A 20,093-nucleotide genomic window follows, 5' to 3' on the forward strand; every position below is an offset into this window, starting at 1 on the left:
GAGTCCAACCCCCTGCCAAGCAGGAAACACCATCAGAGCACTCCTGACATATGGTTGTCAAGCCTCTGCTTAAAGACCTCCAAAGAAGGAGACTCCACCACACTCCTTGGCAGCAAATTCCACTGTCGAACAGCTCTTACTGTCAGGAAGTTCTTCCTAATGTTTAGGTGGAATCTTCTTTCTTGTAGTTTGGATCCATTGCTCCATGTCCGCTTCTCTGGAGCAGCAGAAAACAACCTTTCTCCCTCCTCTATGTGACATCCTTTTATGTATTTGAACATGGCTATCATATCACCCCTTAACCTCCTCTTCTCCAGGCTAAACATGCCCAGCGCCCTTAGCCGTTCCTCATAAGGCATCGTTTCCAGGCCTTTTATTATAGAATGATTTCAAAACTGCCTTGATTGAGCCTGTGTTGTATAATGCTTAAGGCAATGGAGTGAATGGAAGTCAAGAAATCAGATCAGTTTTGCCAATTCCTTCCATGCCACAGAATTGAAGCAAGGATACTTATTTACTCTAGTAAAATGCTGAAGGAGGTGAACAATTATCTTTTGTTTTCTGCCCATACTGTTTAAGTCTGAAAGCTTGGCTGGAAGCAACCTGTATTTTTCATTTATTTATTTACTTGGAAGCATTTCTAAACCACTTAATATTTCAAAAAAAATCCAAGCAGTCTGCACCATAAAAGCAATATTCATCGTTGCTGCTGTTGTTGTTGTTTAGTCGTTTAGTTGTGTCTGACTCTTTGTGACCCCACGAACCAGAGCACGCCAGGCACTTCTGTCTTCCACTGCCTCCCGCAGTTTGGTCAAACTCATGCTGGTAGCTTCGAGAACACTATCCAACCATCTTGTCCTCTGTCGTCCCCTTCTCCTTGTGCCCTCAATCTTTCCCAGCATCTGGGTCTTTTCCAGGGAGTCTTCTATTCTCATGAGGTGGCCAAAGTATTGGAGCCTCAGCTTCAGGATCTGTCCTTCCAGTGAGCTTGTTGTTGTTTAGTCGTTTAGTTGTGTCCGACTCTTCGTGACCCCCTGGACTAGAGCACGCCAGGCACTCCTGTCTTCCACCGCCTCCCGCAGTTTGGTCAGGCTCATGTTTGTAGCTTCGAGAACACTATCCAACCATCTTGTCCTCTGTCGTCCCCTTCTCCTTGTGCCCTCAATCTTTCCCAGCATCAGGGTCTTTTCCAGGGAGTCTTCTCTTCTCATGAGGTGGCCAAAGTATTGGAGCGTCAACTTCACGATCTGTCCTTCCAGTGAGCACTCAGGGCTGATTTCCTTCAGAATGGATACGTTTGATCTTCTTGCAGTCCATCGGACTCTCAAGAGTCTCCTCCAGCACCCTAATTCAAAAGCATCAATTCTTTGGCGATCAGCCTTCTTGATGGTCCAGCTCTCACTTCCATACATCACTACTGGGAAAACCATGGCTTTAACTATACGGACCTTTGTTGGCAAGGCATTCCAGTGAGCACTCAGGGCTGATTTCCTTCAGAATGGATACGTTTGATCTTCTTGCAATCCATGGGCCTCTCAAGAGTCTCCTCCAGCACCATAATTCAAAAGCATCAATTATTCTTCAATCAGCCTTCTTTATTTGTTAAGATTATGGAAATCAATAAAACAACTGTATAAAAACATGTAAAAGTGTGCTATTCTAGAATATTTTTAAATTTTGTTTTTGCCAACCCACTGGGAGGCAGTATGCATAGACATCACCAACAAGTAGATAATCTCAAATCGCATTTTGGTAACCTGAAAGGCTTTGACAAGAAGGCTACAAATCTATCAAGCTTAGCAAAATTACTAGGTAGATGAACCGTTTTAATTTTGTGGTGTTCTCAATTTACACACATCAGAGGCAAAAATTACAAAGTACTGCCTGAATGGAAAGATTGCAGGGCAGTGAATTGCCACACCCGACTAATCTTATCTTGTGAAATCCCTGTATATAATTTTTTTTAAAAACAGTAAGAATTTATAATTAACTGGAAAGCAGCCACAGACTTTACCTTGGTATGTATACACAGAGGAATGAGTAGGTAGAATCCTGGGGCTGTGGAAAGGAGGATGCGTGTGGGACAATTTTTGAATGTTCTGTCAAAAACTCCACAAAAAGAGCAATAGAAAACCCAACAAGAAGTCTAGCACATTCTTTCCGGGTCTCGTTTTCACTTGCAGATTATTATTATTTTCATATTTTGGTGGGGGGTGACAGCACAATGGTGCTGTCTATTTTGCCACTTTAGGCTTCTGCCATCTCGTTTAATTCATCTTGCTGCATTAGTCACATTAGAAAGACAAAGCATTAGTTTGTTGTGGACATCTTGTGGATGTGTGTATTAGACTTGACTTTCATCTTCGGGTTGCGGCAAAGATTTGTACATTTGACCCCTTGGGCCGACTTGTCTTCAGCAGTGTGTCTTTATCTAATTGCACATTCTTGCCAAGGTAATGCGATTGTGCTCCCCAAAGCATATTACAAAGAGCAATAAGTATTTCTTTTGCATCTGTCTCTCCCATTCTCCAGCTGGTAAACAACTTGATTAACTGCCCCACGCCCACTGGTATCGAATAGGATGACACTATTCATCTTTATCAAATGAAATTGTACACTGCTTAACAGCAATTTATTAACTTCTATTTGCAAATGCATTGGTGTCGGCGAGATGAATTTGGATGTGTTAAGAGGACTGGTGGAATGCAATCATCGAAAGCGTTTGGTAAGCCCTCTCATTGGCTAGTAAGCTTAGATCTGCAGTTCTGGGGAAGAGGCAACCAGTTTGAAGCCACACTGACTAGCTCTTCTCTACCAGTTGATCTGCTTCCAAGGCCTCATGCTGAGTTTTTGCACCCGTTCCTGCTTCTTTCATTGCAGCATAGCCATAGAGCAAAAGTTCCCAAACTTATTTGGCTTATCGACCCCTTTTCCAAAATAAAAAAAATTACTTGGTGCCCCTGGAAAAAAATCTACATTCTTTAAACAAGCAAACATAACGCTGCAATGACAAATTCGTGTTCTTTTATGTATCTGTGTTTCTAACCTATGTCCAACAACATAGGAAAGAAATATGCTGCTGTCAATAAGACACCTTGAAGCTTGGAAATTATAAAATCATTTATTAAAATCAACCGTAGTAACATTCACATTACAGGCAGGAAATTAAGATGACGAAGGATAATATGAAAATAAAAAATATGAATAACTTTTATAAAGTAACCCTAATGAGGTGCACTGCTATCAATTTTTTTGGGGGGGGGGGAATTAATCACTACAACTTTAACTCTGTTGCATTGGTAAGCTTTGTTACACAACAGATGAAACATGTATGAACGGTGTTTCAAAATTTTCTTCTTTATGCTTCCATTGCCCCCTTAATTTTACTCAACGCTCCCCAATTGTAACTGAGGCTTCTACCCCCCCCCAAATGCTACCCCCTGTGCTACAACAATGCTAACTCCCCAAGGATGAAATATGCATGCTACTTCTACTATGGCAGAAGTCTTGCTGTATGTCAAGGTGTAGAATATTAATGTATACAATATAACACAGAGAAATATTTCTAAAACTTTCATTTATTACCACAAGAGCTGAGTGTGTGTGTTTTAAAGGAATTAAATTTACCAGGCACCAGTAATTTTCTTTTATTAGCTCGTATCAATGTCATAGCTGCACTTGAAACAGGAACTGCCTTGCCTTTCTGAAGACTTTCAGGTTCTTCCTACAAATTATCCTTTGATGGTTTTAAAACACATTGAGATAAATGTGAATGATATAGGATGTCTTATTGCCTTCAAGTCCAGAAATTGTACATCACCTAGGCTGACTTCCAGAAAGGCAAGTGAATGATAAATAAATATTGGGCCCTTTAACATCCCGATGTGCTCAGAATACCTTTTTAAATGGGAAACCTTTCGAAATTATTTTGGAGTGCGGTGAGAGTTAATGACCTGCAGCCCAATCATATCCATTTTTATTTGGAAGCTAGTCGGATTGATTTTTGTGTGTTCTTTCAAGTAAGCTATATGCTTAGAACTGCAGTTATTTCCCATTACCTGATTCTAGCCCACCTTGTCCCAGGGACTCTTAAAGGAGGAGAAAAAAAGAGCAAGTAGCAGATACTTGCTTATTCTGAAGGCTTGCAATTTAATATGATACAGTGAAGACTAGGTTATTAGCTCACTTTGTTAATGCTGAGTTTCTTTAAAAATGGGACGCTGGGGAGTCAATTAGAGCCAAACCAAAACAATCTTGCGTTTAATTTTTTTGCTTTTGTTGTCAAAAAAGGCCCTTCTGTTTTTCTGTGTGCTTTCAACCACCCCCTTGAAACTTTAGATTTGTCAAAGCCCTGGGACTGCGCATTCCTTCCTGAGCCTTTAAAATTTTAGCATATGGCAGTGTGATTTAAACCCCCTTCGCACTGGACTGGTGGGGTGGGGGAATAGATGGTTGCATTGGGGAGAGGTTGCTTCTACCTGACCCTGCCAACCTCTTCCAACTTCGCTCTACCAGTTCTCCATTCCACGTCATGACTATGTGGGTGGGCAGAACTGACGTCAATAGGATCCGAGCCAGCAGCATCCCATAGAAAACCCCACTGTTGCTACATTATATGGGATTGGAGGAGTTTGGAATTTGGATTTGATATCCCACTTTATCACTACCCTAAGGAGTCTCAAAGCGGCTAACAATTTCCTTTCCCTTCCTCCCCCACAACAAACACTCTGTGAGGTGAGTGAGGTTGAGAGACTTCAAAGAACTTGGGACTGGCCCAAGGTCACCCAGTAGCTGCATGTGGAGGAGCGGGGAAGTGAACCCAGTTCCCCAGATTACGTGACTACCGCTCTTAACCACTACACCACACTGGCTCAGTCCAAGCCTGATCTAGGATTTGCCTGCCTTCCACCCAGCATTCCACCATGGTGTAAGCAATGGGGCTGTGGGTGGGGTGGTGGCTCAGTTAAGCCCCTACTGGTCAGGGTTTGGATTGCACAGAAAAAGTGGCTGCGCTGCAAACTGGAAGAAACTACTCTCATTCGTAGAGCACTGGCAAAGTTATGTGGCATAGAATGCTAATGCTGTATATAAAATGTTTTATAAGATCCTGTCTGTGGGATCTGCCAAAAAAGAAAAAGAAAAACAATTTTATTGAATGTTGGGGGAGGGAAAGATCTTGAAAGCCTTTTCAACAAACAGGAAGATAAGATTTTTAGGAAGCTTACTATTAAAGCTATTGAAAGTAAAGTTGTGGTTATGCTTTTCCTTAATACCTGTCTGTGAAAGTTGCCTTAAATTAAATTAAATTAAATTAAATTAAATTAAATTAAATTAAATTAAATTAAATTAAACAGGTATTCCTTAATACCTGTCTGTGAAAATTATCTTTCATTAAATTAAATTAAATTAAATTAAATTATAAGTTATACATCTACTCTTTCTAATTATTTTAAATATTGATCATCTTGCTGTTCAGACAAATTCACTACGTATTTTGTGACTGCAGTGTATTATGAAACAATGAAACATAAGCACTTAACAACCGATTCTAAAATCCAACTAAATAGAGAGCCATCAGACAATTAAGATAAATTGAAATTAGCAACAGAATCAGTCAGTCCCATTGAAGTCCCCTAAAATGGCAAAGTTTTTGCTTGGTGTTTTAAGTACCACAAAGTAGATGCTGATGGAGTGGCCAGGTGAGAGAGACCTATGACGAAGGAGCTACTGCTAAGAAGGCCCTATCCCTGGTTGCCACCCACCTTACCTCAAACATGACTGGGCTTTTTGTCCTTATTTTGCCAGTTTCCATGCTCACTTTGTGCATGTGTGGACTCTTGGCACCCTGTCCACCCTCATCCATGCACTTGCAAGGATCCATCTGAATTGATATTGCCCCATAAAATAGAAACTTTACCCTTCAAGAATGTGCGGTGTAGTCCCAGAGGGAAGAAAACCAGACTTGAACAAACAAAATGCAATTTCATATCTTATGCGGTTGTCAGTTAGAGGCAGAGGTCAACCCCTTTGGGGCCTCTTCATTGGCCATTTTGGTTCTCCCTTAACAGAGGAGCATGGCAACCTACACAGGTACACCGAGACTCCTTAGTCTCTCGCAGGACATTCAAGGCTTCTGGAGCCATGGATGATGATCTTGTAGCAACCTTGCTGCTGTAAACTGGTGATGATGCTTGGATGTCCACAACAGTCCAGGCAAAGCTACCTTTTGTGGTCAGGCTTGAAACTGTCCCTGCAGCCCTCTTTCCTACAGCCTGAGGGAGTCTGAAAAATGTATATTGCATGGATCTTGTTTGCTCAGAGAACTATTTTAAAACACCAATCCCCAGAGAGGGGCATATAACATTAGGATTCTCATTCACTCTTTTTCCTGTTTGCTCTGCTATGTAATGAGGAAAACCTGTAATCTAGTAGATGATTCAGCAGAGGACAGTCTTGTTCCTTCCTTTCCCCCTCTTTCTTCATTTTGGGGAACAAGACACCTTAAATCATGCTGCTGTTTGTTTATTGACTCCAAGACATTTGCACAGCTAGACTTCAAGCATTTATGCTTTAGTGTAGCAGCTATATGAAAATAATGTTTATTTAATCAAAGCTTTACTACAGTAAAGTCTTGTTCATTGAGTGTTACTGTAGGGAAACAGAGCAGTGTGTTTTCCTCAGTTTGTATACCTCTTTGAATTGTTCCTGTTTGAATTGTTCCCGTTGTTGTTCCCATAGGCACTTTTGCAGCCATCAAATAATTTTATTTATTTAAAATATGTGTATGCCTCACAACTCAGTCCCTAAATGGTATTCGGTAAGGTTAAAAACATAAAATAAAATCAGCTAAAGCAAGCCATGTAATCAGAAAACATAGCTAAAATGCCTGCTTAAAAAAAGAAAGAAAGTCTTCAATAGTATAGCTCAGTCGGTAGAGCGTGAGACTCTCTAACCTCAGGATTGTGGGTTCAAGCCCCACATTGGGCAAAAAGATTCCTGCATTGCAGGGGGTTGGACTAAATGACCCCCAGGGTCCCTTCCAAATCTATGATTCTATAAGGCACCAGAAGTTTAGGGTGGGAGCCCACAGTACTGGGTGTGTGGTGCCTGGTGGGCAAAAGGAGGCAAAAGAGTTTGTAGTTTACCTGTAAGGTATCTGTATCCCCCCGCCCCCAATAGTAAGTTGGGGAAGTGAATAATGTACACTTAAAGGTACACTAAAGTGAAGCTATTTCCCTTATCCACAAGATGGCAGTAATCTTCAATTTTGTTCCTGCAGAGGGCAGTGCTGGCAGGTGCAGGCTCACACTGCCCACAGCCATCTCACTGTTGTCATCAGTGTTAAACTGTTCTGCGCTGCGAATGCGTGATCTTCTCCTCAGAGACAGGGATCACATTAACAGCCTGTGGAATGTAGTGATTTGGACTGAAGGCTCTGCAGAAGCCAGGCTGACTCTGATGTGTGTGATCTTGTGGCAGTGTGAAAACCCTGGGGTAGAAGCTAGCTGGAAGCCTGCGGCAGATAACATTTACAAAAAGAAGGTGTTCTTCGAGAAGGAAAACCTTAAGCAATTCTGAGAGTGTTGGTTTTTAAGGGATATTCCTCCTGCCTTGTTTAATTCCAGGGGGAAAGGTAATTTTGTACTGTATTTCATTCGCTTTTTAGGGTGATCGTGAAACATTCACAAAATAAGACATTTAGGGGTGTTCACCATAAATGTCTGTATTTGCTTTTTACTGATTTGACACCCCCTTCAGTTTGTTTCACCTTGCAATGCATTTGTGTTGCCGTTCCAGATTCTGTGTGCGTTATTGCTACTAAAAGCTTCCCATTGCTATTTTGAGATAAGTGTCCCCTTCACTACTCAAGCCTGTCAATCTCAGCCAGTTCCAGAATTTGAAATAAATGGGGGGAGACAGAAAACTGAACATTTTAATACCTGCTCATGCTTTTATTCACATTACCAGTAGAACTTACCTTACTTCTGATTTAGCTTTCTAAAGTATCGTCCTCTGAATTCGTGGTGTGTTTTCCAAATGACCTCAAAAACTGCATAGTTCAAACACGATGTTCCCGTTCCCTCAGATTTCTAGTTTTGTTTGATTGTTGAGTTGAGTGTCTATTAATCTGTGAATAAGCAGAACGCATTTAAGCTTTCATCCTGGTTCCACACTGGTGCTTTCCAAATGCAATCTGAGGACCTAGATGCACCATTCGTCTGGTGCCAGTTTTTAAAAGCTTGTTATAAAATCAAATGAATTTTGCTAAAGCTACTATTCATGGAAGATTATACTTCCAAGTACGTACAAGAATACCACTCAGGTGCAACAAGTGGAACCTGGAAAACAAGTTAGATTATTAAAATGATTTTTTAAAATATATTTAACAAAGAAATAAAATCGAGAGAAACACAGGAAGGGGGGGAACTGGGGAAACAAAGGTGGCTGCGGAAGGGTTCTTGGACCCGTCAGAGCAGTGCTGCTCTCTCTCTAAGCCAGACAGAAGCTTCCTGGGCTTTGGGAAGGAGGTGCCAGGGGAACATTTAGAGGACTAGCCTTGTCACCCCAGCCCACTGACCGCACGCCAAGACTAGCATTGTGTGTTTGGACTATTGTATTTAAAGGGAGTTTCTTATTTGCTGCCTGGCTTTCAAAACAAACAAACGAATCTCTGCGTGAGATGTCAAAAGTGAACTTGCATCTTTAAACGCCATGCGGATAAAAGGGAGCCTCGGCAACAGGTGCCGCCCGCATCGGAAAAGTGATAAGGGTGCAGATGAGACTCAGGGCAGAGAAGTATGGGAGCCCCTGCTCTGGAAGCTTTTAGATTAATAGCCTGGCAGCAATCCAGCCCAGATAGCACAGTACATCAATAAGGCAATTTGTAACCCCAGCACCGGTCGGAACATGTGCAACTTCACTTGAGAATTAAGTTAAGAGGAGACTTGCTCATCTGTAATGAAGCCCTGACATAGACACCTTGTGATGTTGCTTCCTTGGAGGGGAGGGGAGCCGAGGTCTGAAGAATACGTTTATTTTAGTTCCAGTGTTCAAGTGCCAATGTTGGACTATCAACCTTTAAGTGTGTGTGTGTGTGTGTGTGTGTGTGTGTGTGTAGCTTGCAAAGCACTTCGCTGTGGGAAGAGGGGGGGGACATACAGACACACATGGTGACAATTTTGTGAGCATCCAATTGATACACAGGTTCTTTTGGACCCAGAAGGGGCTGTAATGGTGATGGAACAGGGCAGAGTGGGCAGGAACGGAACCCCCATGTAAAATTGTCGCCACCAATATGAATGAATCATCCATGTTGTAAGGTCCTCAGGGGTCATCTATTCCAACCCCCTGCAATGCAGAAACCCACGACCCTGAGATTAAAAATCTCCTGTTGTAGCGATTGAACCACCTCAGACTGTGTGTGAGGTACTGCCTTCCTTCCTCAATTGTGCCTATTTGACGGGTGATCTGGAATCTCGAACCTAACCATGTACTCTCGCCATGGCGTATAATATTTTTTCAGTTGTTCCTGTTATTCGCCATCTGGCAGTGTCGTTAATAGGACCAACCAAGATGCCAAAAAATAGTGAGCAAGTTGTTGAGTTCACAGAACCCTGCATCAGAGGAAGTGAAGGGTGGAGGAGATGAAGAGAGAGAGAATTTTCCCACTCCCATTTTGGTGGATGCTAATAAAAGTATTGATGAAGCGATATGGCTTCCTCTGCTTTTATACTTGTTTTTTTTGTGAGCTTTGAAAGTGGGACTGCAACTGACTGTTGATGTGCCATAGGCAAAATGGTTAAAGACTGGAATATAAATGATTTAAATAAATAAAATAAATGAGAGGTCTTTAAGCAGCAAGATTTAAGCGGAATGTGTGCTATACCACCTATAGCACTGTTGTTGTTTTTCCATAGGAGAACCCACAAAAACCCACTTCTGGTTTAGTAGCATCCTTTTATATTTATTATTTTTATTATTATTACTACTTTTTTTTCTTTTGAAATTTTGTAAAGAATTTTGTGCCCAGGACAACCACCTCTGTGGTCTCACCCACATTGCTCCTTGTTCTCCTTCTGCTAGCAGATGAAGACTGTTTTATTCCAGCAGGCTTCTGAGATCTGACTGTTTTTAAGGAAATATCTTTTCATCGTGTTATGTTGTTGCTGTTTTTTCTAGACACATTAGATTTTATAAAGTTGTTTTAGATCATGTTAATTCTATTATAGCTTGATTACTTTTTAATTACAATCTTTTACATGTTTCCAGCTTTATGTGTTTTATCCATGCTTGTTTTAATTTTTGCAAGCTACCTTGAGTCCCTTTTCTGAGGAAAAGGCAAGAGGATTATCATCATCATCATCAGAAAGGTGGTCATTTAGGTGTTGGGGGTCCCAAGTTGTACAATGTTGTTTTGTTAATATATACTCTCTTGAGCGAATGATATACTTGATAGACTTCTACAGTCTATAATATAGAAGTCTAGGTGAATTTTTAAATGCATATCGGAGGAAGGCATGGATTGCCTAGTTCTAGACGTGCAGTGGTACCTCGGGTTACAGACGCTTTAGGTTACAGACACTTCAGGTTACAGACTCCGCTAACCCAGAAATAGTACCCCGGGTTAAGAACTTTGCTTCAGGATGAGAACAGAAATCGTGCTACGGCAGTGTGGCAGCAGCAGGAGGCCCCATTAGCTAACGTGGTGCCTCAGGTTAAGAACAGTTTCAGGTTAAGAACAGACCTCCGGAACGAATTAAGTACTTAACCCGAGGTACCACTGTACAGTTAATACCCTGGGAAAGTGTGTCTTCCCTTTCTGACTTCCTTCTTTTTCGGTATGACCTTGTACTGTATAAACAGGTTTTCCACTGGATACTGGAAACAAAAGCTTTATTTGTTCAAAATAATGGACTTTGGCAATCTTGTTGCTGGCCAATGAGACTCTCTAATCCACCACCGTAATCCGAAAGGATTGATGGGTGTAACTACTTGAAGAAACACTCCAGCCTGCTGTCTTAACAGATCAAGATCATCATCATTCAATTATATATGTTCGAAGCTATCGCTGACCGTTTCTTCCTTTTTCTTCCTTTTTCTTTTTAAGAGTTTTTTTAAAAAGCCGACCTAAAAATAAAACAGAATTGGTGTTCTCTTTTCTCCCATCACACTCCTCCTGCTTGCTTCTCTAACCAATGTCAGTTTCACTAAGTGCACACAGGAAGTGAGTGGCACACAGGACGACAAAATCTGATTTGGCTCAAGGTGCCCTTTGCCAAGCCGTGGCCTGGCTTCCAAAGCATATCATTCCCAGGCTGCCCACGTATGAAAACTCCGGCGACCAAAATGTCCTTACAACATTGCGGGTCGCTAGCTCTGCATCTGCCCTGGCAACAGGAAAGATCACTTGGCAGGTGGTTGTGTGAGACGAGTTGCCTCTTCTCCAGGGCACGGCTGTGTGCTTTGCCACTGAACCTGACATTCTAGAGAAGTGGTGACAGTGAATGGCTGCTTCCCCAATATTGGGGTGGGCAGCAGTTACAGCCTGTCACACCAGGGCCCCACCAACACAGAAGAAAAGATCAAAACACTGTTTCTTGCTGCAGTTTTCTTAAGGACGGCTGTTAGCCATCTAGAGGGAAATCCTTGCCTTTAGTAAAAAGAGAGCAGAAGACATAGCTAGGAAAACGTGACCGTGTTCCTACGGTCCATTGCATGCTAAAGCTTTGGGGTGGCTTTCAATTAGCCATTTCCTTTAGAGAAGGTTTCCTACCAACCTAGCAGTTCGAAAGCACGTCAAAAGTGCAAGCAGATAAATAGGTACCGCTCTGTGGGAAGGTAAACGGCGTTTCCGTGCGCTGCTCTGGTTCACCAGAAGCGGCTTAGTCATGCTGGCCACATGACCCAGACGCCTGCTCCCTTGGCCAATAAAGTGAGATGAGCGCCGCAACCCCAGAGTTGGTCATGACTGGACCTAATGGTCAGGGGTCCCTTTGTCTTTTACCTTCAGAGAAGGTTAATCTGATGCTAATACTGGGGGGGGGGGGGATACTGGATTTACAGAACTTTTGGTGTCTTTTTTTCCATCCTGATTTCACTATCATGGATGTTGAAAAACAGTGTTTTTCTACTGAAAGGCAGGCAAGGGAGATTGTTTTGTTTTATTGAAAATAATTGGCAGACAGAATTCAGCAAAGAGAGGAATCTATCCACTATTAGCTCACTGGAGGAATTGGGAAAATGTGCTCAGAAAGTGAATTTTGTTCCCATCATCTGGAAACTACTTTTTCTCGTGGGGTTTAGATTGTCAATAGGCTTGGGGTAGAAATTCTCGGCTGTAAATTGGCTGTCACACAGAAGTGAGCCGAAACACTAATTGTTTTCAGTAGCTGACAGTTTGAACTGTGAGTAACGCTTTACAATACAGGCTGGTAATTTTATAACATATTTTCGCACCAATAACTCCTCTATGTTCTACTAAGTTCCTTTTCTGGCAAACCAGCCCTTTTCATACATTCATATACATGTAGAATATCAGATTACATTAGAAAGCTAGTTCAGTTTTCTCCGTGTGTGTGTGTGTTTGTGTGCAGGCTCCATTTCTGAGGTGATTGCATCAAATTGCCTCCTATGGAAGGAAAAAATACTCGGCGTGTGCATTCGTTCTGTGTGTACCCCAAATGAAGCGAATCAAGGTGATTTGAGGCAGACTCTCAGATTTGCAAGTCAGGTTGTGCTGTTAACCATGTTGCCCGATACGTACATCCAAGTAGGTCTATTGCCTCTGTTTCCCCCCAAAAAGTTAAATGTGCTACCTTTGCCTTCTCTCCCCCCCCCCCAATGAAGTGAAACCATTTCTCTGGGGAAACCCCCCACATCTTGAGAGAAGGGGAGGATAGAGAGGCTGGTGGGAGTTCTTTCATTTTGATGGACAATTCTAGCTTTTAATCCCAGTGGGTGTTTTTCCAAAGCCACTCCGATCACAGTGCTTTGTGGGGAAGCATGTTGATGCAAATAAGTAGTGATGTTTTGCACACTGGTCATAACTATGTACGTTTTGGTTGTGAGAGCTAGGTATTAGTGGAATTGGATTGTTGGGCATGCAGGCCTGCTTCTATCCCAGCCATCCTGTTCCCCAAAAAAACCAATTAAGAAATTCAGGCTCAGTGACCTGGGTCTGCACTAAGAGACACCCAAGATTCCTTCTCCATCTAATATCTGTAATAACCAGATTCCTTTGGTCCATCAAAATTTATGTCCACTGAAACCGCAGATGTTAATGACTCTTACATTGTTTAATAAACACAATTTTATTGTCTGTGGAGCTTTTGTCTCTGCGGCAGCTGGAGTTGTATGTTCCCACCCCGAATTCTTTGAAGCCTTCTGGAATTAAACAGTTTTTTTCTACTTCAAAGTGCAATTCTGAAACCTGCAAAAGTTGAATGAAAAAGAGAAGGCTACTGTTATGGTACATCAAAAAAGTTTTTTGATTTTTTAAAAAAATATCCTCGGGTTATGAATATAACTGTTTCAGTAAACCCACCTGGCAGTTCTTTAAGTTGCAAGGTAAAGAGGATAATCTTACTAACCACAGAGCTGTTTTCTTAATAGCAATTAGTTGTTGCAGGTGCTAAACTGAAGAAGCTCTGAGCCTATTGAGTTGCACACTTCCTCCCCACCCACCCAAGAAACAGTCTAAGTTATATTTTGCCTCCTCTGCCTTCCTTACGCTTCCTTACACTGAGTACATGCATAATAGTGAATGCTGTGGTGTGCAAATTTCAGTTAGCTGTATTTGTGAATGGTTGCATTTATCATCCTCTGTCCAAAGAATATCATGGTGAGCTGGGCCATTTTATCAGCATCTCTGTGATGTAGGTAACTAGTCCAAGGTAACCGTAGTTACCAAATTTCTAATCCAATATCTTCCTGATACATGTCCAACGGCCTGTCAGAGGCTCCATGCTAGTTCTCCATTGTGTTATAATTTCTTAAGTGAAGTGAAAAATTATTTTAAATAATTTTTGATATTACAAGTGTAACATTGTAACAATACCAAGTACATATCCGTATATAGAAATTTCTCTGAATCTCGAGACTTCCCACCATCCCCTCCAATGGTCCTATTGTCAATATTTCAACTGCATATTATTTCATAATCTATATTTTGTATCTGTCCATATTGTCAATAGTGTTTGATACATTACAAGTGATATTAGAATCCTGCTAATGTTTTCATCTGCTTACAGTGGTCTCCTAAGTAAATTATAATTTCCCCCCATTCTTAAAGTTTTTGTCTTCTTGGTTTCTGAGCTTTCTGGTCAGTTTTGCCATGTTGGCATAGTCCAACAGCTTGATTTGCCACCCTTCTCTGGTGGGGACTCTTTCTTCTTTCCATCATTTTCAGTATTATTTTTATTTTATTTTATTTTCTACTTATTTTGTTGCCGTTTACATTGCTGATATTTTACAGGAATTTGTTCTACTTCTCATCTGCCTGCAAAAGATGGCTATTTCAAATGTCATGCAGGTGAAGCACTCTTAAATGTAGGCACCCAGTGCAAATCATTTTGGTCTTTGCTCTGCCAGGATGTTGAATGGCAAATGTATTTTTATTCCCAGCTGCCGCCTCCTTTGTAGAAAGTACCACAGACTACTCTGTAGTGAGTCACACATTCATCAGCTCAGAAGAAACTGACGGTCTGATGCCTGGTATTGAAAGACAGGAAGCGTATCATCGATAACAAAGCTCAAGAAAGGAGAGGCAGCAAAAATAAAACCGCAGCTCCTCATCTTTAGAGCAAATTTATTATTACAAAGACTGGAGATGAGTTACGGGGAAGCTGCCAGACAAATATTGGATGCTAAAGGCCATGCTGGTGGAAATAAAGCATTTTAAAGGCAGTCAACTCTCATACATTACTCTCTTTGGTCAGGGTTGCCTTGGCAGGTTCCTGGGACAGCCTTATCAGAGCCATTGGCATGGCTACAAATAAGGTTCCATTATGTGATCATATATGGAGAGGGAGAGAGGGTTATAGAATGATGTGCTAAGCGCGCTTGTTCTCATTACAGTTTATTTCCTGCTCTTCAATGAATTCAGGGTGGAAGGCATTTTAGCTCGCTCTCTCCTTTTTTATCCTTACAACCTATCATGTAGAGTGGGAGATAACAATTAGCCCAAGGTCCACCCAGTGAGTTTCATGACTAAGTGGCGATTTGAACCCAGGATCTACTAGTCCTATCTCTCCACTATAAGCACTATACTGTCCTTAGTCTAGTATGATGTGGTTTTGTCAAATTGGTGGTAGAGGCTGTTCTAATTCTTGGTGGGTCTCCCTTCCAAGCTTTGCAAGTGAAGACAAATTAATGCAAATCAGCTTTAAACAAAAACCCCTAAATGAGTTGTCCAGTTCTAGTCTATAGATTGGTCCTATGGAATTAAATTGTAAGCAAATTTAGAAAAGAAGTGCAAAGTTTGCTTTGTTTATTTTGTTCAGCATATCTTGATCGTTTCTTCCAACCTGGAACTCAAGGCAGAAAACATGGGGTTTGCAGGCAGTCTCCCAGTGAGGTACTGACTGTGATGTTAACATATGAGAATGCTGGAGGTGAATTAGTTAAACAAATTACCCAATCAGAACCCAGGGGGGTGGAGTCAGAGGGACTATAAAACCAGCTCTGGGAGGGGCGAAAGGAGAGTTCGTTGGGTGGTTGGTTTGAGTGGTAGTGAATTGGGAAAGAGTCTGTGGGTAGATTGAGTTAGTGTAGCGAAATAAGTTGAGTCAGGAACAGTTAGGAGCTAGGAAGACAAGTAAATATCTGAGAGGTGGTTTGGTGAGTGAGAGCAGGTAGCAGAAGTTATAGGTCTGGATAGGCACTGTATGATTGTAATTGACCAATACCATTTATGAACCACACACTTGTTAAACTGCAATAAATAAACAGAAGTTTATGTTCCAATTTAAACCTGACTGGACTCAGTATTATACCAGGTAGGGCCTGGGTGGTGGCAGCGAGAAATAAAGTGGTAGCACAGGGATCAATAGACGGTGAAACGTCCAGGGACCCTGTGTGATCGCCACACTGACCTAGACCAGCTTAGTTTCTGCAAGGTTTGCTGAATTCTGCAACTTCAGGCCATGTCCCTGGGAAATGCATTGCTTCATCTGCCTGCCAATGATTCCAGTGTCCTTGCCTTCATTCGCCGAGAATGCTGGGTGCCAGTTTACTGTTTAAAGCGGTTAAGAAGAAAAGTTCCTAAATGGTAGTGGGGTTGTGTTTTCTTCACTCTACTTTTAAAATCTACTTCATGAGATTTATGAGAGGTAGTATTTTAGTTAGGCCACATAAATGATTGTTATTAGCTGGGACAGGAGGTAGTTCAAGGCATCTGGCAGAAGTTCAATGGCTTTGACAGGCAGATGTGCTCTCTGGAGCAGTGTATCTGAGGCAGAGTTAAGGGTCGGGGATTACTTCAGGCTTCAGGAGCAAAGATTGGTTCTGAGCCAAACTGACTGAACCCTGAGTCAGGGCTGGACTACGTGGTCTCAGATCTATCCGGATAATTAGGCAGATAAGAAAGCTATGATAGAGAGAGGAGGATAGTGAGAGTCTAAATGAGCAGCCAGATGCCATTTTGTTTGTTTTTAAAGAAAATGCAAGTACAGGAAGCCCAAAACTTACACACATTTATGTGCGCACAATGAATGAATGAATGGGTGAGCATCCAAGAAAAGATCCCTAGAACGTAACCCCCATGTAAGTTGTGGGCTTACTGCAACAGTTTTATGGATAAATACCAAGGTTAAGGTATGTGAATGACTATGGCAGCTATAATGGAGAATAACTGGGTTCAGAAGAGCAGCGAGGAGGCATCTATACTAGAAAACCTTCCAGTGAGGACGATTTCAACACCACTCACTTCTTCTCACTTCTATTCTTCATTAGTGATCAGGCAGACACAGGGCGCCCTGCTTTTGTCTTGCAGCGTGTAGAGTTGAATCCTGTGCAGCTCTGAAATTTGGTGTATAATAGCGTGCAAGAGTAAGCCACCAAAAATGACTGAGGCGTACGGACATAGGAAGATGCCATATACAAGATCAAACTATTGGCCCATCTAGCCCCATATTGTCCACCTGGCAATGGCTATCAAGGGTCTCTGGCAGGGGTCTTTCCCATCACCTTTTGAACTGGAGGTAGCACAGGTTGTGCTGGGACTTCTGCATGGGGAGCATGTGCTGCGTGACGGTCCTTCCCCTGAACCTGGGAGTCCCCTCTGCTGGTTTATTAAGATGTAGGTGCGCATAACAATGTTGGTCCTCTATGATGCCACCTTCCTCCCTTTAAATCCTTCTCCTGTGAAGCCTTGTAGCTGTAGTCTATAACTTATCCCTGACTAAACTAAATCCCTACTGTTGAAATACGGGTTAAACCACAGAGCCTAGGACTTGCCGATCAGAAGGTTGGCGGTTTGAATCCCTGCGACGGGGTGAGCTCCCGTTGCTCGGTCCCAGCTCCTGCCAACCTAGCAGTTCGAAAGCACGTCAAAGGGCAAGTAGATAAATAGGTACTGCTCCGGCGAGAAGGTAAACGGCATTTCTGTGCGCTGCTCTGGTTCACCAGAAGCGGCTTAGTCATGCTGGCCACATGACCCAGGAGCTGTACGCCAGCTCCCTTGGCCAATAAAGCGAGATGAGCCCAGAGTCATCCACAACTGGACCTAATGGTCAGGGGTACCTTTACCTTTACCTTTACTGCTGAAATACAGGCTTTCAGCTCCTTGTTACTGGTGCATGCCTTTTTTTTTTTTCTTTCTCTCATATTGCCCTGTAAAGCACCATGTACATTTGAATGTGCTGAATGAATCATCACAGCCATTGTAGCCGAACCAAATCCTCTGCAACGTATCAGAGATGTAGAAACATTGCAGAAACAGGAGAAAGGGGGCATCCATATGAATCACGGCCAAGAGTCGCTTCCTGCCTCTCACTTTTATTTGTAATGTTTCTTTTGAACCTGCAGAAGAGAATGATCAAGGACAGCCCCGGAGAAAGCGCACCCGAAGGAGGAAATGGAAGAATGTTTTGCAAAACCCGGATACTTTACACGGAGGCCAAACAAAGTGTGGGAAGCATGAAAATCTGATTGAAGATAATTTACAGCTGCGGCACACAGACGGCGCAAATCTAAGTCGAAACAAAAAGAGGAAAATTAAAAAGAAGCGGCAAAAGGAAAAGATGAGAGCAGCTGGTTTGCTGACAAAGCCAACTGGTATAGATTTCACATATAAGCCCGAGAGGGAGGAAAGAACCGACTTTGAAGAGGCAGATAGCAATGTAGATGACATTTTGGATTTTTTGCAAGCAGCACAAGAAATCTATTTCTCTGACAGTAGGTACATTTCCTCCATATCACCAGTAACTTTGAGTTGGAGAAATAAATGTATGTTGACTCTTTCTCTGTCTTGTGCCCCAAAACCCAAAGTGTAGATCTCTTCTGTGGAATGAATTTTTAACTTGCTGTCCTGAGGCAACTCGCTGTCCTGAGGCAACAGGAATACGAAAAAAATGTGGGCACTTTGACAGCCCGTTATACAGAACCCTCATCATAATAGCCAATAATGCTGCCCAACAGGGAACCAGGCAGAGGGCCTTCTCAGTAGTGTCACCCGCCCTGTGGAACGCCCTCCCACCAGGTGTCAAAGAGAAAAACAACTACCAAACTTTTAGAAGACATCTAAAGGCAGCCCTGTTCAGGGAAGCTTTTAATTGTTTAATAGGTTATTGTATTTTAGTGTTTTGTTGGAAGCTGCCCAGAGTGGCTGGGGTACCCAGCCAAATGGGCGGGGTATAAATAATAAATTATTATTATTATTTATTTATAACTATTGGTAATAATGTCTTCATAATAGCAAATGGAAAAAGATCTTTACAGCACTTTTGCTTCTGTTGGAGCAAAAAGTGTTTCGGTGGAAGGGCAACTATTTTCAAAGCATTTTCTCTACAAAAAACCCTGTCTTTACAACCCAGTGCATGTTTACTCTGAAGTAAACCCACTGGTTTCGGTGGTTCTTGTTCCCAGGTGAGTATGCATAGGATTGCAATCTTAGTCTGCAGTCCTAACCCCACTTACCCTGGGAGTAAACCCCATTGAATTCAGTATAACATATTTCTGAGTAGAGATGGCTAGGATTGCACTGCGAGTGGATCACACAACCAGAATTATATCCTAAGTCTGGGTAGCCAATGTGGTGCCATCCAGATGTTACTTGACCATTGGCCCATGCTGGCAAGAGATGATAGGAGTTAAACTCCTAACAATATTTGAAGGCCATTGTGTTGGCTAAGCATACTTAAAATAAGTTTCATTGATGTCAGTGGAATTTATTTCTACGGGCATGAATTAAACACTGACATTGCTCATTTTTCTGTATAACCCAGTGGCAAGAAATGCTTGACTTGAAACTTGAAGCAACTGGGCAATGTCACAGAATATGATTTCAGACAGACATGTTGACAAACTTCCAAGGCCCTGTGCTCAGAACCTGTGATACAGTGACCACTTCAACTCCAAACTACATAGAGGCAAACTGTTACTCATGGCAAACTGTTTATGACTTAGTGGTTCTGCAGACAGATCTACATATTTTCCTGCACCATTGCAAACTACAAGTTTAAAACGGCACAGCTTGAACGACTAAGGGTGGTAATGATAGATGATTGAAAGACTGGGGTGAAAGAGAGCAAAAAGTGACAGGACGTAATGCTGGAAGGAATTTGCTTTTACATTCGCCTTTCATCCCTGCTACAATAGATAACTCTAAAGCTACAAATAGCTGTAGTAGGTTATCTTGTTCCTAAGTCATGGTCAGTCTCCCCTCTGGTTTTGCTTCGGTAAATGCCACCATACAATGCCACCAGAAATTTTCAGCTTGCCATATTGCCAACATTAGCATAGCTACTATCTCATTCGTTTTAACAAGTGGTAAATGGCTTGTCACAGTGGTCACTTGCACATTTAACAAATATTTAAGGCACTTGTCTTCATCCAAAGAATCCTTGGAACTTTGTTAAAGCTGCTGCAAACTACAG

The 20,093-nt window shown here is 42.0% G+C and overlaps 1 protein-coding gene across 1 annotated transcript in view; it reads left to right on the forward strand.

The window, feature by feature from the left end:
* The window catches only part of ERICH1 (glutamate rich 1), a 59,154-nt gene that overhangs the window by 30,063 nt on the left and 8,998 nt on the right, over positions 1–20,093 (forward strand). The window contains exon 4 of the mRNA XM_081857396.1: positions 18,025–18,393. Within this exon, the coding sequence (XP_081713522.1) occupies positions 18,025–18,393 (369 nt within the window). The remainder of the gene's footprint in view (positions 1–18,024; positions 18,394–20,093) is intronic.

Source organism: Podarcis erhardii (genome assembly GCF_964252035.2).
Source record: "Podarcis erhardii genome assembly, chromosome: 3".
In the NCBI taxonomy this organism is placed as follows: domain Eukaryota; kingdom Metazoa; phylum Chordata; class Lepidosauria; order Squamata; family Lacertidae; genus Podarcis; species Podarcis erhardii.